The 23,935-nt window shown below is 59.0% G+C and overlaps 1 protein-coding gene across 3 annotated transcripts in view; it reads left to right on the top strand.

The window, feature by feature from the left end:
• SHISAL1 (shisa like 1) overlaps positions 1-22,915 on the top strand; it is a 134,840-nt gene extending 111,925 nt beyond the window's left edge. For 2 of the 3 annotated variants that reach the window (XM_053894655.1, XM_053894656.1), the window contains exon 5: positions 14,411-17,625. In XM_053894655.1, the coding sequence (XP_053750630.1) occupies position 14,411 (1 nt within the window). In that variant the 3' untranslated portion in view covers positions 14,412-17,625. Of the gene's footprint in view, positions 1-14,410; positions 17,626-22,714 lie in introns of those variants that run through there. The other variant, XM_053894654.1, reaches the window with a different exon arrangement.
• Positions 22,916-23,935: the final 1,020 nt, after the last annotated feature.

Here is a 23,935-nt window from a genome sequence, read left to right as displayed (position 1 = left end):
TCCTCGGACGAGCTGCTTCAGGTCTCTGAGACACCAGCGGGGAAGCAGGTAATTCCCACCTGGTGGGGAAATAAGGGGGGTGCCGTCCGGGGATGTGCGGAGGACCTCCAAAGTTTCCGCTTTGCCCGTTGCTGTCTCCTTTGTGAGCAGGAAAAGGGGTCCCTGCCCCCAGCCGAGGCTGCTGATGACTTCTGTCCTGGCTCATCCAACCAGACAAGAAAAGGGGATATTGTGCTAGGTTGTTGTGTTGGCAGCTTGGTTACCCTGGGGCCTGCGTATCCCAGAATCCACTATCCTGGGAAGGCCGGCCAGAGTCGTCTGCATTTCAGGAAGCCCAGAACAGCGTCACTAGACCCTGGTGGTCTCACAGCCGGGGAGGCACAGCTACGGAGGTGTCCCCGGGCCCCAGCGTGTCGTCGGATTTTCCGTCTGCGTCCGGCTCTTCTTTCCCGACTGCCGACCCCAGGCCGCAGACCCCGCAGACATGCCCCAGGGCGCTCACAGAAGGCAGGACCCTTCCCTGGACCCCAGGCCCCCTCAGCGGCCCCTCAGCCCCCGGGCCCCTGCAGATGGCCCCTTCCCCCACCCAGTGCGGCTGAGTGACCACCCCCCGCCCCGAGCCTTCGGCTCCCCTTTCCTGACCTTTCCTGGCCCAGAGCGTGGAAACAGAAGCTCCTATACTCAGCGCCTTTCTCCGAAACAGCCCAGCGGCTGGGTCCTCGCCGGATGGCACCCTGCCCGATGCCATCACTAACGTGACGCTGAGGGGCACATCTTCGGCACCTCTGGCATCCACATGCGTCCCCGGCCAAGGTGTCCATTTAACGGAGTGCTGCTTGCTTCTTCCCCCAAAAGCCATGATCTCGGGGATGTTGCACCTCATGGTTGGTGGCATCAGAGGAGGCAGGAAACCCAGGACCCCACGAGGCGGCTGTCTTGATGGGGGGAGAGCGTGTCCCTCAGTTCAAGGAAAACCCGGGACAGCAAAGCGCTTTCAGCGGGAAGCCACTTGGCCAGATGGGAGCTTTGGTGACAGGCCCCTGCCGTGGGGGGCAGGGGTGGAGGCAAGGAGGCCACGGGGAGGCCGTTGCTGCGCCCCAGGGAGGAGACTCTGGTAGTTTAGGCTGGGGGCGGGGGACGAGTTTGGGGACGTTTTGGAGGTGGCCTGGTGGGGGCCTGTTGCCTGGCTACAGTGCCCCCCGCCCCCGGCTGTGCGTGAGGCGACAGGGGAGGGCGTGCCTCCCAGGCGGGGGCGGGGGCGGGAGCGGGTCCCGGGTGAGCAGGAGCCAGAGAGGGGCCAGAGGGACAGCAGACTCGGGACGTGTTGCCCGTGATACATAGCCTCCCCCCGGCTCTGGTCCCAGCCAGGAAGGCCAGAGACTAGCGTGCGTGTGTGTGAGAGTGTGTGTGTGTGTGTGTGTGTGTGTGCGTGTGCGATACCACGTCTGTGTGCCGTGCGTGTGCATAAATGTGTGTGTTGTGTGCACGCTCACGTGCATGGGTGTGACCCTGGCTCCAGCCTTGCCCCCTCCTGCCACCTCTGTCCCAACCCGAGCGCACAGGAAGGGCGGGGGGGGGGGGGTGGTAGGGGCGGGGGCAGGGCATTGGAGCAGCCCAGGGGCACGTTAACATAAAAGCAGAGATTTGGACAGAGCTAGGGCCAGGGGACCAGCAGCTGTGGGCGGTCACGGGCAAGGTAGAAAGAGCCCTGGGAGCTAGAGGCGCGTTAGCTTCCCCAGGATTTAGACAACGCGGACCCAGGCCGAGCTCCCAGCCAGGGCCGGGTACACAGAACGGGTCGGGCCCCAGCCAAGCCTGGTCACCTCACTGGGTCCCACCCCGGCTCCTCTGCGAGCTCCTACTCCTCCCTCAAAACCTTGCTCCTGGTGGCCATTTTCCTGAGGCCTCCCACCCTCCTCCCTTCTCTCCCTGCTCCCCACTCGCATGACGGCCAGGCCCACGGGGGTCTGTTATCACGTCTGGGCCCGCTGGATGCGGTGAGGGCAGGGACGGCCCGAGTCCCCCGGGTCCCAGTGCCCGGAGCCGAGCCCCGGGCTGGGGGGCACGGCTGGTGTTGGATTCCTTCCGCCGCCGGCTTGCTGCTTAACCTTGGACGGCCTCGTCCCTGCCGGGGCTTTGCTTTCCTCTCATGTGACAGAAGGCTTCTACGGTGTCTTTCGACTTAAAAGCCCTCTGACCTTCCATCTGCCTAATGGGGACGCCGATCGGGGACCAGAATGGATGTGGAGAGCACTTGAAAGATTCATGACGGGAGGCAAAGGGAGTCTTTATTTTCGTCGGGCAGGAAGAGGTGGGGTGGCGGCAGAAGAGAACACAGCGTCTCCAGCACTCTGTGGCATTTAATGCAGAACGCAGGTCTCCCGGCGCGAGCAGTGGCATTAAATATTTACCAAAGCGGCACTAAAAATTCACCTTCAGGATGTAGGTGTTTAAAGACCCCCGAGCTCCCCGAGAAACGTCCAGAAGTCAGGAGGGCGAAGTGACGGGAACAAGGCCGCGTGCAGGGCTTGGATGACGAAGCTCCCGGAGCCAGCTCCCCACGGACCCTCAGCCCCCCGCCCCCCGAAAGCCAGAACGGCCTCCAGCCCTGCGTCCACGGGGCGCCTGCCGGGTCAGCCCTCCTCGGCCACCAGCCCCCCTGAGGCTCCCCGCGGCCTGCCACGTAAGACAGGCCGTGGGCACCGAGGCGGAGAGAGCTGGGGCGTCCGTGCATCAGAAGGAAGGTCGGGGCGCAGGGGTGGGGGAAGAAGGGGAGCCCAGGAGGGAGGAGCCGGAGATATCGGCGGGGCTGATCGTGCGGGGCCGCGGTGAAGAGTGGGCTTCTGAGTCCGGGCACAGGGGACACCCCTCGAGGAGAGGAACGTGGCTCGATGTGTCTTTTAAAAAGTTGCCTCGGGCAGCGAAGAGGCCATGGGGGTGTCACAGGCAGGGCTGTTGGCAGAAGCAGGGGACAGCGCCCGTGAGACTGGCTGGCGAGTGGTACGGAGGAGGGGGCTCCAAAGGGGAGACCCGGGACCCTGGACGGAGCCGCTGGGGATGTACTGGTGGGATATTCTGAGATGGGAACCCCGGGGTGGGTGTGGCTTTGGGTACCAGCTGCGCAGGGACATCTGAAGTTCAGGAGGCCCGTGAGCTTCTGTGAGCATCAGGGGGGTGATGTTAGGGCCGCACACAAGTCAAGGAGGGTCTCAAAAGAAGGCCTGGGCTGCAGCCCAGCTTAGACTTGGTCATCGGGACTTGTCGTGGAGTCTGAGGGGCTGGGGGTCCCCTGGGGAGAGGAAGGAGTGTGTGGGAGCTCTTGGGGGGACGAAGGGACCCCTGGAAGGGAGTCGGGAGGAGCATCGATAGGAGGCTGGAGGAAACCAGGAGGCGTGGGACCCAGAGGCTTAAAGAGGGGGTGTCCTCAGAGGATCGAGGCCAGCCGTAGGGATGTGGGGGACCAAATGCCCTGCCCTTTGCCCGTCGCCCCCATGACGCCCCGTCCCTGTCCCCCCAACACCCTCCCCTGCCCCCGGTCCCGTCGGCGTGCTCCCTGAAACACAGAGACAACGTCGCGTCTGTGGAAGCTACGGGCAGCACCCGGCACCAGAGACACTGTCCTTCCCTCCCCCGTCTGTCTGGCCTCTCTCTTCGCTGGGAGGACAGCCATCGTCTGCCTTTAAAATGACCCGGCGTCCTCCAAAACACAAAATAGGTCTGACTTGCCCACGAGTAGGGTGTCTGCTGGGATAGCGTCTCACCTTTCCCGGAAGCCCAGGGAGCGGCGGGTAACTGGGGTGCCGGAGGCACCTGGCGGGGGGTGCCGCCCGCCCTTCCACCTGCCACGTGCCCGGTCCACCCTGGCAGCCGCAGAGCTGGGACCCGCACCCGTGCTCCCCTCCCAGCCCTGGCCTAGAGCAGGGAAGGACGCCAGGAAGTCACGACCCCGCAGTCCCGGATGAGTCTCAGAGCGCCTGACGTCGGCGTTGGCCCAAGCCAGCTCTTCCGGAGGGTGTGTGTTACACACGGCCGCCTCCTCCATGCAGCCTTCCGAGACCACCCCCTTTGGGGCTCAGAGCTCTGCCCTGGGGGGGGGGACTCTGCTCTCGCCTCGGTGGGATTGCCTTCTCCCCCCCCTCCCGACCCCCCGAAGGTTCACTCCGGGCACCTGCACGGTTTGCCCCTCGTGAGAGGTGGATCCGAGCATCCCCGCATCTCGGGGCTGGGGGGGCAGGGGGGGTGCAGTGGATATATGGTCAGTGCCACGCAGACGCAGACGGAGGTACCCCCGCCCTGGAGGGGCGCACTGTCTGCGGTCCCCACCCCCCCCAGGCAATGAGTCATGTTGGGTCTCCTGACTCCTGCCTCTGTCAGCTAAGGGTTATTGTTACCGACTCTCTCAGCCTTCTGGAAACATTCATTGTTATTCAAATTGCCAGGTGCTCTGTCTTACCCTCCCAATTGGGACGCAGACACCAGCTGGGACACTCGTCATCCTGGTGGGTCCCCCTCCCCCGCTGCCACTGGTTCCGCAGCTCTCTCTGCACCGCCCCCCCCGCCCCCTCCCCCCGCCCCCCAGCTCCCTGCCCCCAGCCCGCCAGGCCACTGCCCTGCGTCAGAGCGATGGGCGCACACAGCAGCCAGCGGCCCAGGCTGCTTGCCCTCCCGGCTCCACACGCGCGGGTTGCGTGACCCCCCTGAGCCTCAGTGTCCCCATCTGTACGCGGAGGAAGTAACATTCCCCCCTCGCAGGGCTGTGGGAGAGCTCGGCGAGACTGTGCGTGGAAAGCGCTGGCACAGAAGAAACACCCAGCCCAAGCGCCCTGACCCCTGACCCCCGCCCTTATTACAGCCGGGGAGGTGGGGGGGGGGGGGAGTGGCGGCTTCCACGTCTGCTCTCGGGGCCCTAGGGTCACGTCCCAGTGCCTTCACCTGGCATGGAAGTGCTTGGTGGCCGCCAACCCCCCAGACTCACCCCTGCCAGGAGCGTCTGTGCTGCACCGTTTGAGCCCCTGGACGGCTTCGGCTCAGGCCGTGCCCTCCCCCTGCGTCCCTTCCTCATCTTCCTGACTCTGCTCGGGGCTCAGCTCGACACCAGCTCCCCCGGCTCCCCGAGGGCTCTCCCTGAGCCCCACCTCCACCTCTGCACCAGGCACGGCCCCCGGGGACTCCCCGCTGGCACAGCGCGGACCTCCCGCTCTTGTTTGCAGGTCCCCCACCAGCTCTGAGCCCCGAAGGGCAGGGCCCACCCCTGGCTCAGGTCTGTGCCCCCAGCACCCAACCAGGCCTGGCAGAAGGTGCGGCCGGTGAGGGCTTAGGTGTGGACACTGGTGTTGAGCAAAAGGAGCATTGGTGACCCTGCGAGGCTTCTGGCAGTGAGGGGCCAGGCCACCCGCAAGGCGCCCGGGAGGACCGGTGGCCCCCAAGGACAGGGGCGGGTGGCTCTCAGGGACAGGAGCCGGCCGAGCGATCGGCTTCCTGCACTCACGGACGGGAGCTCCCTGCGTGACCGCGATGCGAGTGCCATGAAAGCAGCAGAAAAGCTGACATTCGCTGACTCTTTGTTCTGAGGTGCAGTGTTCCTGACGTGCATGGACTGCCCTGGGGCGACGGGCCCTGCTGTGTCCAGATGGGCCAGGCCAGAGCTGGCAGCAGAGGCCCCGTTGGCCAGCAGTGAGGAGTGGCAATCGGGTGGGTTCTGAGGCCCAGAGAGGTTGAGCGACTTGCCCAGGGTCACACGGCTTGCGAGGGAGAGACCTGAGATCTGGACCCAGGCCTGCCCCCCAAGGCCGGGGGCAGTCACCACCCCCAGCCCGTCTCCAGGGCCCTGTGGTACTGTAACCAAGACAAGCCGCATGGAGGGGGTGCCCTGTGAGCAGGGTCTTGAAGGATGAGTAGGAGTTTGCCACGTAGAGAAAGGGGCGGTGTCCCCAGCCTGTGGGAGCAAACTCGGGCGTTCTGGAGAGGCTTTGGAGAGGGGAGCACAGATGTGGACACAGTAGTCGGAGTCTGGCGGTGAAAGGCCCCGAGTGCCCGCTAAGGCCTCTAAACTTTACCCTTGAAGAAACCCTGACCAATTTTTTTTTTAATGCCATTGATTTCGAAACATTTCACTTTGTGCAAAAGAATATACGTAAGGGGCGCCCGGGGGGGCTCGGTCCGTTGAGCTTCCATTCGATTTCGGCTCAGGTCATGATCTCTCCGTTGGTGGGATCGAGCCCCGAGGGGGGCTCTGCCCTGACAGTGTGGAGCCTGCTTGGGATTCTCTCTCTCCCCCTCTGTCTGCCCCGCCCCTACTCATGCGGTCCCTCGCGCTCTCTCTCTCTCAAAATAAATAAGCGTAAAAAAAGAACATACATAAAATGTATAATGCAACAAACGCCACGTCCCCCTGCCCGCCCGGCCTGTGGCACAGAGCGACGACAAGAGGCCCCCCGCATGCCCCACCCCAGCGCCCCCGACTCGGTTCCCCCGGCCTGAATTTCGCACCTGCTGGCCTCACTCACCTCCCCCCAGGCGGTCGCTGGAGCAGCTTTTGCTGTCCGGAGAAGTCTCTCTGGGCAAATACAGAGGCTGGCCTGACCGCGGGGCCCAGAAGCAGGGACTGCCTCCTGGAGGCCCTGGCCAGGGTCACGGGTAATGCCGCCTCCCTTCAGAGAAAGGGGAGCCTCATTTCCACATCAGCTGAAGAGCAGAGACCAGTAAGAAGGACATTCCTGCTGCCTCCGTGTCTCAGAAGGGCCACCAGAGGCAGGGAGGGGAGCTACGGGAAGGATTCGGCCCATATTATAAAGGTTTCCCAGCTAACTGAACAGTAGAAAGCAATGGGCCGTGGGCTAGTGAGCTCCCTGTCCCTGGGGGAAGCCAAGCAAGGTCTAGACAACCACCTGGATTGCCTCCACAAGCGTCCTCAGACTTCCTCTTCCTTGAGCCCCTGGGGCTTCCTCTGTCTCAGCATTTCCCTGCCTGATGTCACTGTCTGCCTCTCCAGATGCAGCTGCCAAGGCCAGAGTCTGAATCATCCAGGCCCCCCCCCCCCAACTAAGTCCCCAGGGCTGGGATAGAGCAGAAAACCCTGCATCAGATAAGCCCTGCTCTTAGGGAACAGATGTGGCGGCGGGAAGGCGGACGGTCCTCAAATGAAGGAATGCGAAGAGTGTGGCAGTGAGCAGGGGGTTGGGGGTGCAGGTGGGTCAGGAAGGCCTCCCTGAAGAGCCAGCCATCTGCACCGAGACCTGAGGTTGCTCAGAAAATGAGCCGTGCACAGATGTCTGGGAGAGCAGCCTGGGCAGAGGAGACGGCAAGTGCAAAGGCCCTGAGGCAGGGGCGCCCAGGAATGTTGGAGGAACAACTAAGAAGCCCTAAGAGGGCTGGAGAGGAAGACAGAGGAGGCATGGCAGGAGACCACGTCGGGAAAGTATGAGGGGGCAGCATGGAGAGACACCAGAACCTTGGTAATAAGAAGCCATTAGAGACTTTCAAGCAGAAAAGATTTATTTATTTGTAACATTTATTTATTTATTTTGGAGACAGAGAGCTCGAGTGGGCAGGGGTTGGGTAGCAGAGAGAGAGAGAGAGAGAGAGACAGGGAGAGAGAGACTCCCAAGCAGGCTCTATGCGTTCGGCACGGAGCCCGACACAGGACTTGATCTCACGAACCCTGAGATCATGACCTGAGTTGAAATCAAGAGTCAGACGCTTAACCGACTGAGCCACCCAGGGGCCCCCTATATCTTTTTAAAAATTTTTTAAATATTTATTTTGGAGAGAGAGAGACAGAGTGTGAGCAGGGAAGAGGCTGAGAGAGAGAGAGAGAGAGGGAGACACAGAATCCGAAGCAGGCTCCAGGCTCCCAGCTGTTGGCACAGAGCCCGGCGCGGGGCTCGAACCCACGGACCGCGAGATCGTGACCTGAGCCAAAGTCGGACGCTTCACCGACTGAGCCACCCGGGCGCCCCACGCCCCCTATATTTCAAAAATATATAAGAAGCACAGAGAACTCTGGCTTCCGTGTCGAGAATGCACTGTCGGGAGGTAAGGGCAGAGAAATCAGCAAAGAGTATTGAAATCCTCGAGGGCGGCGGCTTGGACCAGGGCGGCGGCAGGGAAAGCGGTTGGTTCCGCGTGTACTTTGAAACGATGAGATACGGGCTGGCGGGTTGGACCTGGGTGTGCGAGAAAAGAGCTGCCGGAAGAATGGAGCTGCCATTAGCCGAAAAGGGGACCGAGGAGGAGCGGGTTTAGAAGGAAGCTTAGGAGTTCGGTTTCGGGCGTGTCGAGGACGAGATGCCAGCTGGGTACCCAAGGGGACAGCCAGGAGGTGGTTGGATGTTCCGGAATAAAGTCCGGGGAGGAGGCCTCGGCACGTAGACGGGATTAAAGTCACCAGCCCCGACGACGGCTAAGACAGACACCAGAGGACGGGAGGTGTGTGGGCGTGGGGCCTTGGGGCGGCGACAGACTGTCCTTTCTGGTGTCGGCCTCCCTCTCCACGCGTGGGGAGCCATTGCTTTTGAACCGGTGCCCTACCGACGGCCGTGTCATTGATCCCCACCTCCCGCCATCGCCCGCATTGCTGCAGCGAACGGGCTTGTACATCCTTCGCCCTTGCGCGCAGATTGGGGGGATGATGGTGAAACGGAGTTGCGGGGTCAGAGGGCATGTGCGTCTGTAACTCTGTAGCACGTCAGACTGCCTTCCAGAAATGACCTTGATGTCTCTGCTACTATAGCAACGAGGCAGGGATCCCCCGCCCCCCGCCCCCCGCCGCCAGCCCCACAAACCAGCAAACACGAGGAGCGCACAACCTTTCTGGTCTTTGCCGAAGTGGTGGGTGAGAGCACGCGGGAGGGTCCCGTTTGGTGGCCCGGAATGCTTTGTCATTATGGCTCTGATTTGCACGGATCTCGTTTTTGACTTTGGATTTGCGACTTGACGGTTTTTCTCTCTCCACTTGGCAATTGGTCTGCTGAGATGCTCTTTTCCTGGATCCTTGGGGGTAATTTCTGTCTTGTTGGCAATTCACTCATTTCGTCGAGGTTTTCTGATGTCGTTGGACAGGGTTGAGCGGGCGGGCTCCCTCGCTCCTCTCTGATCGTTTGTCCGCTCGCCTCGGTTTGCCGAGCACCTGCTCTGTGCCCAGCATCGTTATTGTCCTGGGGACATGGTAGTGGACCGAACCAACGAAACGCCTACTTTTATGCGCAGAGGATTGTAAACCTACGTGGGTAACACCTGTGCACGGCTAGATTTTAGTTAGTGCCAGAGAGAAAAACAGCATAGCACGGAAGGAATTGGAGACGGGATGCAGCTTCTCAGGGTGGTCAGAGAGGGTCTCAGGCACAGGTGACTTGAAGGCCACGAGGGAGTAAGTCATGTGTCTCTCTGGGAGAAGAGGTGGGTGTCTGGGTCCTCGGGAAACACAGAACCAATAGGATAGATGTGGATGCGGATACAGACACACATATACGTAGAGATACGCTCCAGATGTAGATGTAGCGACGCTGTAGATATATACACACCGTAGATACGGATAGGCTATAGAAATAGATACTGACACCCTGTGAGTACAGGTGAGATTTACTACAAGGAATTGGCTCGTGCAGTTTTGGAGGCTAAGCAGTCCCACGATCTGCAGTTGGCAAGCCGGAGACCCGGGAGAGCGGATGGTGCGCGCGGGCCGGTGCGCGTCCCAGGCTGAAGGCCGGAGAAGACCGATGTCCCCGTCGGAAGACGCCAGGCCGAGAGGGACCTCTCCCCCGGTCAGCCAGCCTGTCCGATTCAGGCTCTCGATGGACCGGGAAGGGCGGTCGGCTTTACACAGTCAACCGATTCCGATGTGAGTCTCATCCAGAAACACCCAAGCAGACGCGCTCGGAATCGTGTTTGCCCAGATACCTGGCTCCACCCCCACTGCCCAGTCGAGCTGACCCACGAAATGAGGCATCCGGGTCAGGGTGGAGTGACCTTCTCTCTTTTGAGAGAAGACAAGAACTTGATCGGAGGCGACGGAGAGAGAAGGTTTTGGCTTCCTCTCTGATGGGACGGGGGCCCTGAGGGATTTTGAGCCGAGCGGTGACATAATCTGATTCGGGTTTTCACAGGGTCCCTCTGGCCCAGGGTCCCAGGGAAGCCACTGCAGGAAACCTGTGGGCCCGACCCGCGGTGGGAGAAGGGGGCGCAGGAAGCGTGTGGTTCACGGGTACAGCAGAAGGCGGGCCCGCTAACGGATCGGAGTGGGCTTTGGGGGAAGAGGGGGGCCAGACATAGCCCTGGGGCTCCGGTGCAGGCCACAGGAAGGATGGACTTATATTTCCTGAGGTCAGAGAGCCCTCAATGTATAATGTCTGAGCCCCCGGGAGGAGATGAGCTCCTCAGGGGTGATGGAGGTGGAGAGGAGAAGGGAGGGGAAGGGGGGAAGGGACATGGAGAGGAGCGTGAGCAGCGGTGACCAGAGAAGCAGAAGGAGAACCGGGAGAGGTTCCGGAGTGTCTCGGAGACAAGAGGAGTGACCCTGTGGCAACCCCACTGGCGGAGGCGGGCGGGGGAGGGGGGGGGAGGGGAAGGGAGAAAAGGACCAGAATTGACCACGGGATTTAGCAACACGGAAGCCTTGGGTGACCTTGACAAGGGCAAATTCCGCAGAATAGTTGGGACAAAAGCCTGTCTGCGGGGGGCCGAGGGATAGTGGAAATGGAAAGCCAGCGGTCACTTCCTCCTCCTGCCTTTTCGATTCAGCCACAGCTCACGTCTCCGTGTCTTGCAAAGAACCAGAAACTGCATTTATTTATTTATTCCTTCCTGCCTTTGTCTTTAAGTTCATTTCAGTTTTGTTAAGGAGTGTTTATCTACTTTGAGAGAGCGGGGGAGGGGCGGAGAGAGAGGAAGAGAGAGAGAGAGGGAGAGAGAGAGAATCCCAAGCCGGCCCTGTGCTGTCAGCGTGGAGCCCGACGCGGGGCTCGAGCTCACAAACCGTGAGATCGTGACCTGAGCTGAAACCAAGAGGCAGACGCTTAACCGACTGAGCCACCCCGGCCGGCGCCCCAACTTAATTTCACTTTTAAGGTAGCAGTTGCTTTTTCCTGGAGTTTGTTTGGCCTTTCTTTTTTAATTTTCTGAGTGGGATCGTTAATTCATGTCCTGTCTATTAATATCAGTATTGAAAGCTGTAAATTTTCCTCTGAGCGTCTCCTGAGCATCCCACAGGTTCTGAGATGCGCCATTTTCATTTTTATTATGGTCCCCATGTTCTGAAATCTTAATTCCCTAGCTCTCTCTCGGACCCAAGAGTTATTAGAGAGTTTCTAAACGTCTTGGTGGTAGAGTTGGCTTTGTTTTGTGGTTTGGTTGTAAATACTTTCAAATTCTAGTGTATCGTGATCAGAGAACGTTATCTCCTTGTTGAAGTTGGGAGTTTGCTCTCTTCGTGGTCTGATAGTCATTTTCTGTGCGTTTGTTTTCAAGACCCTTTGAATAGAAGGCGGATTGTGTTGAATACGCACACACACGCACACAACTGCACATGACACAGGCACACACATTTGTCAACTTCCTCTGTAATGGACAGAGAGGTTAATCAAAACGCGTGAGTACCAGTGGGGCCCCTGGGCGGCGCAGTGGGTTGAGCGTCCGACTCGATTTCAGCTCAGGTCACGATCCCAGGGTGCTGGGATTGAGCGTGGAACCTGCTTGGGATTCTCTCTGTCTCCCTCTGCCCCTCTCCCCGGCTTGCATGCACACTCTCGTTCGCTCGCTCGCTCTCTCTCTCTCTCTGAAATCAAAACAATATGTATTTTCATTTACGTTTGTAAAAAATGCACAAATACTAGCCAGCGTGTCTCCTGCTTCCTACATTTCCAGCAGTTCTGGCCCCGTAAGGCAGAGGCCATGTTATCTGGTGCACAGACACCCCTTGCTCTGAGATCCTCGTGGTGACTCATCCTTGATCGACCCCCGCCCAGTGCCCTGCTTTTTCTCCTGCTAGACTCCAGCTTTATCTAAGATTCGGATCAAGACCCCTGCCATCTGCCCAGCCTTTTATGTTACACCCACGTGACCCCGTTCTGCCTTCAGGAGACCTTGTTTGTCATCTGGTCTGAGAGTCTTTTTTTTTTTTTTTTAAGCGACTGTGTATGGCTCATTAGCATTTCCTGACGTGGCAGCTACATTTGGTGTTAGTTCTGTCATGGTTTGTGATGGGCTTCCCGCTTTTATAGCGTTTGTGGAGGTTTGTCAATTTTCACCATATGGTCTCTGTTTTCTTTGTTTCATTTTTTGTGTCTGTGTCTTGTGACAATTTGCAAGGCTGTGTTTTTGATCCTGTGGTTATCTTTATAATTATGCTGTGATAGGACACCCTTAATTCTCTCTTTCTTTAGACCATGTGTATTTTCTCCTTACATATGAAGGATGTCCAAATCCGAATATTTCTGTTTTCCTTCCCCTTCTCTCCCTTCCGCCAAATGCTTTTGGTTGCTTGTGTTTTAGGATTTTTTTTGTGTGTTTACTGTTGTGCGTCTAATTTTACTTAAACCTCGGAACGATTCTTCAGACCCCTGAACGTAAGTGACGAAGACGTGGTTGATGGGATATTCCCTCCTTCCGTCTCACCTCTCCCCTCCTATCCGTTATCATTTACACCTGCCCTCTGTTTTCGCTTTCCTTCTTTCCTATAATAGTCACGACCCTCGGCTTTGTCTCAGACGGTCCTGCCGTTAAATAGATTCTCGCTGCGAGGGCCCTTGCCGTGCTCCCCCCGTTTGGCCTTGGTCCTCGAGTAATTTATATATAAGGACTCACGAGAACTCTGTTTCAAAAAGAGGCTCAAAAAGACGATGTGAAACTTGAAAGATGGTTCATCTGGGTTTTCCATTCTTGGTTCGTGCATCCTTCAACACGTACGCAGGAAACCCCTGTGATGTGCCCGCCGATTACCGTCCCAGCCCCTGATGATACAGCAGTGAACACAGAACCCGAACCCTTTGGTCCCCTCGTGGCTTACTTTCTAGCTGGGGAGACACATAGTAAATTGGACCAGTAAGTAAACTCAGTGGATGCTATGGAGAAAGGTAAAGCAGGTGGTGGTGGGGGGGGGGGGGGGTCACCAGACCTGGCTTTGCTCTGGGCAGAGGACGAGGCCCTGTGGAACCCCTACCCTGCGCCCACGCACGTGTCCCCGCGGATGCAGAGCAGGGAGGTTGGCCTGCTTCTCGGCCTCTCGCCTGCTCTGGAAGGATGGGCTGTGCTGGCCTTGTCAGAGCCCCGCCCTCAACTCCCCGGCCTTGGCCCTCCTAACACACCCTGGGGCTTGACTGAAGATGGCTTATCGGTTAAGAGCCGTGATCAGATGCGAGTAACAGAATTCCAGCCGCCCTGGCATGGAGGTGAGCTGTCAGGACCCAGCACCAGAACCAGGTTCCTCCCGGCCCCCCACGTCACCTGCATTAGCGAGTGTCCCTCCTTCTCGCGCTCTTACCTAGATTCACGTCCCCTCCGCAGTGGACTTCCGCCTACACGGGGCTGGGTCACGTGACCACCCCGTCTGCCAGGAAGTCTGGAAAGGTAAGTGTCAGCGACTAGGCCGTTACCCCTTTGAATGGATGTGGGACAGAGGACTCACAGTGCCGTCGCGACGCTGCTGTTCAAAGCTGTGAGTGCCCTGCGGGCCAGTGTTTGCACTCCTGCCCCTGCCCCGTGGGTCTCTCGGCCCGTCCCTGTGCCAGGAGCACCCTGGTTTCCGCCCCATCGCTTCGTAGGATATGGTCGCATCCAGTGACGTGACTCCAAGATTCACAATGGCTTTTATTACGATCGTGAGTGGTATTGGTGCCTGTTCTTAGTATCTTCTAGATTTTTATAGCAAGGGTGACTGTATGGTTTATCATCCAAATCAAAGTCCTTACTAGCCCGGAAGGGGAACAGTATTAAAAATTGTGTCAGAACAGCTGGTGTTATCTGGGATGACCCAAGCTGAGACACGTGGTCACTCTGGTAATTGTTGCCATAGATAAACACCATTGGGGTTTGGAGGTGAATCTGATGTCTCGTGGATTGAAAGTCGTATCTCTGTATCCGCGTTCTGTCCTAACAATTACCCTGTTGATTCTCTTGGATTTTCTGTGTACATTGTCTGCTATTGTGATTCAGTCTCTTCTTTTCCACTCCTGAGACACTGTGCTTTTTTCTTGTCTTATTGCATGGGCCACGGGTGCTGGTCCTGGATGGAGCCATCGTGGTGGCGGACGTGATCGTCCTGCTTCCCGTGTTAAAGCCAAATGGTTCTCAGCATCCAGAAGTCACACACTCGGAGAAAACCTGGCTTCTCCTGGCACTGAGGCCCAGGAGAAAGGTCCTCAGTGAGTCCCCACGGAGGAGACACCAGGTGACGTTTTGTTTCCTTCTGCTTCCCCAGAAAACCCTTTCGCCGTGCCTCAGGATGGGGGAGGTGAGACCCGAAGCGCCCGGCACGACCTCCGAGAAGAACCACGTCAGCAGAGACCCCAGGGAGAGCCGAGGTGGCTGCAGCGGTGGCACAGGAGGGAATGCCACCTGTGCCCCAAACCCCCTTCCGTGGACTTCTAAGACTAGGAGCAAACTCAGGGGTGGGGGCCGGGGGCCGTAAGGGAGGGAGGGGGTCGTGAGCCACCCGTTCGCAAGCAATAGTCCCGTTCTGGGCCGGTGGCTTCTGAGAGGTGATGCCAACGTGGACTCAGGATGGGCAACACAGAGCCACTCTAATGCAAGCCTGTGCGACGTACCCGTGGGCCCCTTGCCTCCGCTCCCTCCAGTCGTGGCCTGTGGGCCTTTCCGTGTCAGAATACTGAATGTGAGTGTGTGCGTGTGTGTGTGTGTGTGTGTGTGTGTGCGTTGTGTGCGATTTGGGGTGTTCTTTTTGTTTGCTGAGTCTCTGTTGGGGTCCCCGAGTCTTCTTATGGGCAGAGGTTCCCCTGTGCTGGGGGTCCTTGCCGGCGTCCCGGGGCAAGCTTTTCGCCACAGCTGGCAGCTGGGACCCAGCTGGCATCAGCGGTGTCTCAGAGGCCACTGGGGCTTCGCAAATGCTAGTGAGGGTTTGCGCTCCTGGAATTCATTCCCGTCACAACGTGGTGACAGGAGACGCGTCTTGGGCCACCCATGGCGCAGGCACTCGGCCGCGTGTCTTTGTGTGCCCGCTCTCCCGCCGCCTGGGAGGGGGGTGTGGTGAGCCCCCCGCAGAAACGGCTCTGAGGAATGAAGGTGCCAGGGTCACAAGGCCAGGAGGAGGCCGTCCCCTCTGTTTGGTCTTAGGGGTGTGGGAACCCGAAGTCCAAACTCCCCAGCCCAGGGCACCCCCAGCGCAGTCCCTGGGAAATCTCTCCAGTGGCTTCTCGGTGGACTGGCTGTCGCCCTGAGTTCTCCGCCCACCACTGCCCTGAAACCCGCATCCACACAGCACATCCTGGTTAAGCGCCTGCTGTGTGTCAGGCCCCAGGCCGGGCCGTGATGGGGACCGGCCCTGAGGCAGGCGGGCTTTGCCTCTGCCCTGGTGGGGCCACCATCTGATGGGATAGACAGACACACAGATCTGTGCTGGACAGGGGGCCGTGGGAGCCCCCGGGGAGGGGGACGTTTCTAGAAACCATTCTAGTTTAAGGTGAGGCTTCCAGAAACCCGATGCCTGCGACATCCGTCCACAGAGCTCCCTACCACCACCCCCACCCCTGCTGGCCCAGGGCACACGCAGGGAAGGGCATTGCCCAGGAAATGATCACATGAATCCCCCAAGGCCACACTGCCAGTGTAGACGCCCTCGTCCTGCTAGTGTCAGCGATGACCAGACCTCCCCCAGCTCTTGACTCGGTGGCCCCTGCTCGATACACGGGTGTCCCCCTGATGGCACCTCCTCACCTAGCCAGACCCGGTGTTCTTGCACGCGGACTATCTGCCCTTCAGACACAGCAAGTGAGCGGGCGGGCCCCTGCTCGTGGCGCTGGTTTCACGGCTGGGGAGAAGCGGGGGTGACGACTGAAGATGCTACCAATGGCGACCGGCGCGTGGCCGAGAGAATTCCGTCCAAACCGTCCGTGGGTGAGCGTCTCGCTGAGAAGCGAGAGTCAGCCACGGGCCTTAAAGCCGGGGGGAAGGCGACCCAGTACAAAGGTCCTGAGGCAGCAACACGCTGGATGGATTCGAGGAGCCGGAGAAACCCAGGGTGGCCGGGACCCAGAGGGAGGGCAGAAGGGGCGGAGGGTGAGGGAGTCCGTAAGGCTGGGCACGCAACGGCCCGTCCTTGGACGAAGCGCTCTCCGTGCACCCTGATTCTCTGTCCCTTCCACAGCTGCATAAAGAAGGGACGCTGCTCGTTTCGTGGACTAAGGCTGAGACCCCGATGGCCCCCGTGGCTTGCCACAGGCCGTGGGGGACCAGATGCACGGTTTCCGTGCATCTCCCCAGACTGGGGCGCCCGAGCGCATGGCTTGGCAGGGGCAACATGGGAAAACGTTGCTTGGGGTCTTGAGTAGGGCTGGGCGTGTCTTCCCTTCCCCGGGCACCGCGGGGGGCCTTGGAGAGGCAGCCGGCCCCGCCCCACCCCTCCCCGGCGGGTCACCCCTCACCTGTATGCATCCTAGGTGCCGAGCTTCGGGAATCAGGGGGACCTGAGGGTAGGGGGTGGGGCGGCCACAGAGACCCAGATTCTGACATCAGCGGTACCCCAAGAGCAGTGGGACCTCGGGGCAAGTCCTGTGCTTCCTCTGCCCTCACTTTACCCCTCGGGAAGAGGAAGGAGTCAGGCCAGGGAAGTAGGGGGCTGCGCGTCTGGCTTCCCGTGGTTGTGGGTGACCCACACACAGCTGCTCGCTCAGAGGCGCCTCCTGGGCCAAGAAGGAGCTGGCTGGCTGTCCCCACCCCCCAGGCCTGGAGGCTGCTATCCCTTAGACCAGCCGGGGCTAGGACCCGCCTGATCTGCAGCCCCGAGAGTTACGGTTTGCAAGGCTCTGCTTTGGGCCCCACCAGCAGTCTTTCTCGGGACTGACTGGTAACCCTGTGGGGGCTCGGGATGGAACATTCTGTCGGAGCGGAGGCCTCCCATACATAGCTCGGCAGACATCAAAGACGCGGCAGGCCAGTGCGGGACAGCCTGCCGGGCAGAGCGCGTGGCGGGCGGGGACCCACAGCAGCGCCCCTTCCCAGCTCCTCTCCGAGCCCCTGTGTCACCTGACGGGTGTGTGGGTCGGGTGGGGGGCGTGAGAGGGAGGGGCCGGCAGTCACGGCCTCCCAGGGGGGCTGAGAAGGCGCCCCGCGCGGCGGGCACGGGGACGGGTGTGCAGGTGCACCCCTCCCAGTGTCAAGGGCTCCTCAAGGGCCCGCAGGAGCCCAGCTCATCCCAGCGAAAACCTGTCCCCATCCTACTGTGGCAGGCCACCTTGCCAGTCAGTAGCGCATCCCTGAGAACCAGATAACGGGGTAGTGACGAGTTCCGGTAGAGATTTACAGCGTTAGTGTTTTTTTATTTTTAGCGACTCGCAAACCCGGGTGTTCAAGCTGCCTCTGTTTCCTTTTTACTGTGAGCTTCTGGCTTATCACCACGTCATTTGTAACAATACCAGTAATAATAGTACAAACAGAAAAATAAAAAGCAGAGAAAGGAGAGGACGACGTACCTTCCTGAAGAATTTGTCCCCGACGCCGGCCGGCCCGTCCGTGTAGCCGACGCCCCGTATCCGTAAGGGCCTCCCCACCCCCCCCCCCGCCCGCCCCGGGAACGCTGTGCGATTAACGAGCAGTTCGATCGATGCTTTAACTGTCGGCCGTGTATGGTGTAATCGGTGTGGTCGGGCGCCTGTTCAGGACCAGGACTGGGCAGCACCCTCGGGCCTCTCCGCCCTCACCTTGACCTCTGACGTCGCCCGCGCCTCAAGGAGCAGCCCGCTCTCCCGCAGACCTGCCCGGAGCCGCCAGCCGCCTGGGGGACGGCTGACACGAAACGGGCCTTAACTGCACACACGCGCGCGTGGATCCCGTGTCTCCGTGGTTCCTGATGCTTTACCAGGACAGGTGGGCAGTTAGCTAGGGCGGGTGGGGTTTCTCTTCACCATCGCAAACACCCTGGAGGCAAGTTTGGCCCTGGGGCTGGAAGGAAGGGCTTGGGGGGGGGGGGCGGGGAGGGGGGACAGGGAAGAAACACGGCCAGGGGTGGGGCAAAGAGACTTCGGCCACAACACCCCTCTCAGCTCACCGTCCAATCAGAAGCTGTCTTTAGATGATTTCAGTCACAGCGAGACTGTGGGTGAGGCCGTGCCGGGCACTGTCTCCCACGCAGATCCCCAGACCCTCGTCCGCAGCAGGTGGGGAGTCAGACCCTCCACCGCACCCCTCCCCAGCCCGTCACCCCCGCCCCGGCCGCCGGCTCAGCTGTCGCCCCATTCGCTGGGTCTGCTGGAGCCCTTGCCATCAAACACAAAAACAAAAACGGAAACAAACCAAAACCACCTTTTTCCAGAGTCACAGACTTTAAAAACATGGTGTCTTGGTTCACTTTAGTTTTTTCACCGTGGCTGATTGGGCAGGAAGAGCTGTGACTCTTCAGAAGTGAATTTGCAGGTTCCTCGACGATCCAGAATGACGTGACAGCTCCGAGTGGCGTTATCGGGGGCGTTTCTTGTCTGTGTGGAGGGGCAGCCTTGTCATCACAGAGCGACGTCCGTGGGAGACCCCCCCCCCCCCGCCCCATCCTCTGCTGTGGAAATCTGGGGTCGGAATGGTAGAGGTGACTTTCAGGAACTCCTGATCTTATCGCTTAGCTGGCGGGTGTCGGATGCCGTCTGCCTGGTCCCCACAACCATCTGTAAGGTCAGGGTGAGGGGAGCCAACCCCCCATGAGTGGTGACACTGCTCACTGCCACCTGCAGCCCCCGAGCCCATCACCGGGCGGGGGCAGTGCCCTTCCCCTCCCCCCAGAACTCAGACGCTGCGCACCTGCTGTGTGGCCAGCCCCACCTGAGCCCCGCCCCCCCAGCCAGCCTGCGGCACAAACACAGCACCAGATGGGAGTTAAACAAACGTAGGCAACCTTGGGGGCTGTGGCCTGGAAAACAGATGTCGAAGTTGAACAGTTAGGCGAGACAGAAGGTTCTAGAAGATCCACCCGTTCACGCATGCATTCGTTCATCAGTTCGACAAATATTTATCCCGCTCTGAACCCAGCGCGCATCTGGGAGCAGTTCTGCCAAACACAGGGATGTCAGGGAACGTGGGCTGGGATCCCCTGGGAAGTGGCCAGTTGTGCCCCACAGGAAGGCCCAGATCCACAAGACAAATAGGGATCCCCTCCATGATGGTGACCTTGGAGGTGGCATTGTCCCCGCCCCACCCCCAAGTTTTCAGTACCAGACCCGGCCAGATAGTTGGTGCTGGGTAGACGCTCGGTGAGTGAGCCACTTTGACCGTTAATCACACTGTATCGAAAACTCCTATGTTTGCATCAAAGCCCCAGTGAGTTTGCCCTTGACAGAGTGAAATTCAGGGCTGCTGCAGGGGCCACCTCCGGGAGGCACCTTTCACACTGCTGTCACAGAAGTGGTCATGGGTTCCCAGGAACATCGTTTCTGTGGACCACGTCGCCAACAGCGGCCCCAGTGGGTTTGTGGAATGAGGTGCCCTGTGAATGGCCCTAAACCACCCTCCAAAATGTGCAGGATCCCGTGGAAGTCAGACGAACCCCGGGGGTGGGGGGGGGGCGGGAGGGGGGATCGCGTGCTGGGGCGCGTGATTGAAAGTTACAGACGGCGCTGCCACCGCGGGCCCCCAGCGGAGCCAAACTGGTGGCCTGAGAGAATGTCTTCTTGGAACCCCACCTTGGTTTCTCACCTTTTGCTTCCGCCCCCGTGTCATGTGTTCCAGCTGGTGGGACACATCACGGGCAGAGAGGCAGGCAGGCAGCCTGAGTAACGTGCAATAACGGAGTTGGGACGCCGAGGGTGAGGGGCTCGGTCACCCCAACAAGGCAGGACCTCCCCCCCCCCAGGTGGGTATGTCCACCCCAGGGTCAGCCAGACAAGGGCACGCGGGTAAGGGTGGGAAAGAACACGTCCTCTCTCCTGCGTGGCCGGACTTCCCATGAGCAGGCACCGGGTCTCCCTGGGAGCTGATAACCCGGAAAACCAAAAAAAAAAAAAACACCCAGTAATATTCCTGATAATAATAATAATAATAATGTAATAATAATAATGTATTTTACACTGACTGCTGCTGCACTGCTTTGGTCTTTATATATAGTAGTTTTTATAAAGATGTCCTTAGGTTTTAATAAAGGAGGATCATGTCAACTGTTCCCTGTGCCGAAACTTGCTTTAATGTTTCAAGCGCACGGGAGGGAGCCTGCCCCCGTGATCTGTGACTCTGTGCCCCGGAGGCTGGAAGAGGAGGGCCTGAGGTCTCCGCTGGGGAGTCGTCCGGGGTGACATTACGGGCAGCTGGTCACACGCGTCCATCCAGAAGACCTCGGGGGCGTGGCCCCGAGGGCAGATGGAGACGCCAGATGGGGGACCCCTGCCCAAGGGACAAGAGCAGGTCGGAAAGGAGCCGAGCCCTGAGGCCCGGCCGGTGGCGTCCACAAGGACGCAGGTGCGGGTGGGGACAGGGGCTGCACGAGGCGGCCCTGCTCCTTTGTTATCTCCGGGAAGCCTGAGCCTGGGCTGGCATGGGGGGCAGAGTGTATTCCCACACCTGGCCTGGAAGGTGGCCCTGGGTGACCGAGTGCTGCCACCAGCCCGTGGGTTCTCGGAGGACGACCACGCCCGCCGCACTCCAGGAGGGACAGACACTTATTGGCCAACAGGGGTTTTGTGCCTCCCATACCTGCCGCCTGTGGGGACCGTGTGGGGGCCTCCTTCCACCAGGGTCTCAGCCCCGTTGACAATGTGGCCAGGTCAAAGCTCCGGTCTCAAAGGCCATTCGGAGCCCTGCTTCCCACGCCCGACGGCCTGGCGTCCAGACCCATGGCCCAGTGGGGGGAGGGCAGACCCGGCACACCCCTCTCCTCCCCAGTGCAGGGGGCATCCGGGCTGGAGGGGAGGAAAGGGCCCAGAGGAGGGGAGGGCAGGGAGCTGGACGGATGTCACTGCTTTTGCTGCCGCAGGCATGTTCATGGGGCACATGGAGGCTTCTCTGGGGAGCCCCGTGCTCCTAGGATGCAGCCATTTGTGCACGCGTGCACACAGACGCACACGCGCACACACAGGGACGTGGTCTTGCAACAGCAAGCCACCCCACAGCGTCCCTGCTGAGACCCCTCCCTCCCAGGCAGCCGTCCTGTCTCCCTGGAAGCTCCCTGCCCTCGGCTGAGCCAGAGGTGACAAGTCCCAGGGTCTGTGACCTCCCCTTCCTCAGCCCCGCTCCTCCCGGCCTCTCCGCCTCTGCCTGGGGGCTCGAGCAGGGCTGCTGGCGGGGAGCAGACTGGCCACCAGGGAAGGAAATGCCAGTTCTCTCCCTGCAGGCGCCCCACGTCTTTGTGAGCGGTCATCTTGAAATCCCATCCCTACACACACACACACACACACACACACACACACATGCGCCTCCCCCGCCCGGCTCCGAGGAGGGGACAGGATCAACACCCCGAATGAAGAGTGTGCTCCTGGAAAGCTGCCTTCTGTCGCCCCAGTTGTCCCTTATGCCGGGGGCAAGGGGACCACACATGGCAAGGGACAGTGATCGGCTTCAGATCCCTCAGGGCCGCGGGCGCCCAGCCAACTGCCTTGGGCTGGATCGAATGGGCAATGGGGAGCCGCGGGCAGGTGTGGGACAAGGGAGGGATGTCGTCAGTTCCCAATACCAGGAATCCAGAAGGAGGCCCCACCACACATCCGAGAAACATAAAAACCGATAAGAGACTTGGGAAAAACAAGTTCCCCAAACTGACACTAGAAAATAGAAGTCGAAAGAGCCCTGTAACTGTTAAATAAGTTGAATCCGTAGGCAAATTATTCCCACTAAGCAATCTCCAGGCCCACCTCCAGGTGGGTCCCAGAAATGTCAGGTTGGTAGAACGTCAGAGAACAATAACTAGAGGGACGCCTGCGGGGGGCTCAGTCGGTTAAGCGTCCAACTCTTGATTTCAGCTCAGGTCCTGATCTCATGGTTCATGGGATCGAGCCCCACGTAGGGCTCTGCCCTGACAGCACGGAGCCTGCTTGGGATTCTCTCTCCCCCTCTCTCCATCTCCCTCTCTTTCTTTCTCTCTCTCAAAATAAATAAACTTAAGGGGCACCTGCGTGGCTCAGTCCGTTGGGCGTCCGGCTTCAGCTCAGGTCGTGACCTCGCGGTCCGTGAGTTCGAGCCCCGCGTCGGGCTCTGCGCTGACGGCTCGGAGCCCGGAACCTGCTTTGGATTCTGCGTCTCCCTCTCTCTCTGCCCCTCCCCTGCTTGTGCTCTGTCTCTCTCTGTCTCAAAAATAAATAAAAACATTTAAGAAAATTTTTTAAATAAATAAATAAACTGAAAAAAAATGAAACCATAACCATAATCCACAGCATCAGCATATTAAAGGGAAGAATGTGATTATCTCAATAGGTACAGAAAAAAAAAAAAAAAACATCAGGGCCCATTCAAGTTTTAAAAATGCGGGCAGGCTGGGAGCACAAGGGAATGTTCTCAAACCAGACAGCAGATACCTGTGAAAAACGTATAGAAAACACCTTCCAGACCTGGAGTCCTGAAGTCTTGAAAGCTTTCCTTTCAGATCAGGAGCTGATCAGCCCCGGAGACCTGTTCTCGCCACTTCTGTCCCACGTCGAATATGAACTCCCAGCAGCACTGGGAGGCAGAGACGGGGAATCGTCTGAAGGTGTGAAGGTCGAAATGGAAGGAATTAAAATGCCACCTTTCAAGATGATATGATTGTACAGGGAGGAAATCCAAAATAATTTAAATTCAACCCAGCAGCTAAGCATAAAAACTATCTATCTATATATATATCTCTCTCATTCAAGCAAAATCTGGCGGGGGTTGGTGACAACCCTCTAGCATACATCACTCAGGGGCTCAGGCACCTCTATCCTGTTCACCATCATCTCACCCCGCAGCCACCAGGGTCACCGTGGCGAGGAAGGACAGAGCGTGAGGGTAACTCATCAGCTCTTGGACACTTTGGCCCGGAGGTAACGAGCGTCACTTCCACTCATATTTCATTGGTTGGAACACAGAGCCCCACCTACCAGGCAGCTAAGAAAAGTAGTCTTCCTGGGGTCCCCAGATATTCAAGGCACGCTTTGTCCTACAGGTAGAATCCAACTTGGAATCTTGGCTCTCAGAGCAAGTGACCTTCACGGCGCTCTTCAGAGGGTCTGTCCCGCCTCCTCTTGGTCTGGACACCTACAGACCGCAAGAGACGTCACCTGCCTCCTCTACAGATCCCATATTCAGTGATGGTGCAAGGTCATGACACCTGCGGGGAACCCTTCCACGTGGAGACGGGAACAAATGAACACAGGTGGCCTTCTCTGCTCTGTGGCAATTCCAACGGCCTGCTGGGCGGACATGGTGAAGGGGGCAGCTTTCTCGATTCGGCTTCTCCAGAGCAAGTGCCTTGTTGGTTGTTCTCTCTGGCCCTGGAAGATGTCCTGCCATCAGGCTCTTTGGTCACACCTGAAATGGGCTTGGGGAGTGCGCCCTTCGGGGGCTGTGCGATTCTCGGCAGCTGTCCGCCGTGGATGACTGGGGACCCAGTGAACAGCCAACGCTGTATTTTAGTCCCAGCTTTGGGTTCCTTTCCAATACGGTTTCCGTGAAAATGTAGTCGCTGTCTGACATATTTGTTTCTAGTGGGTTCCATGTTCTCAATGCAGAAGGTCTTTCTGGGTCACGGGTCTCCACTTGCCTTGTTTGCCTTTTGCCCCCATGTTTCGCTCACAACATAACACAGCCACCTTGAGTCTATTGGGACCTTTTTCATCTGCTTTTC

Source organism: Panthera pardus, unplaced genomic scaffold (assembly GCF_024362965.1).
Source record: "Panthera pardus isolate Hobbes unplaced genomic scaffold, ASM2436296v1 HiC_scaffold_6, whole genome shotgun sequence".
Classification (NCBI taxonomy): domain Eukaryota; kingdom Metazoa; phylum Chordata; class Mammalia; order Carnivora; family Felidae; genus Panthera; species Panthera pardus.
Note: the sequence above shows the minus strand (reverse complement) of the source record. Positions and strands in the feature narration are given on the sequence as shown.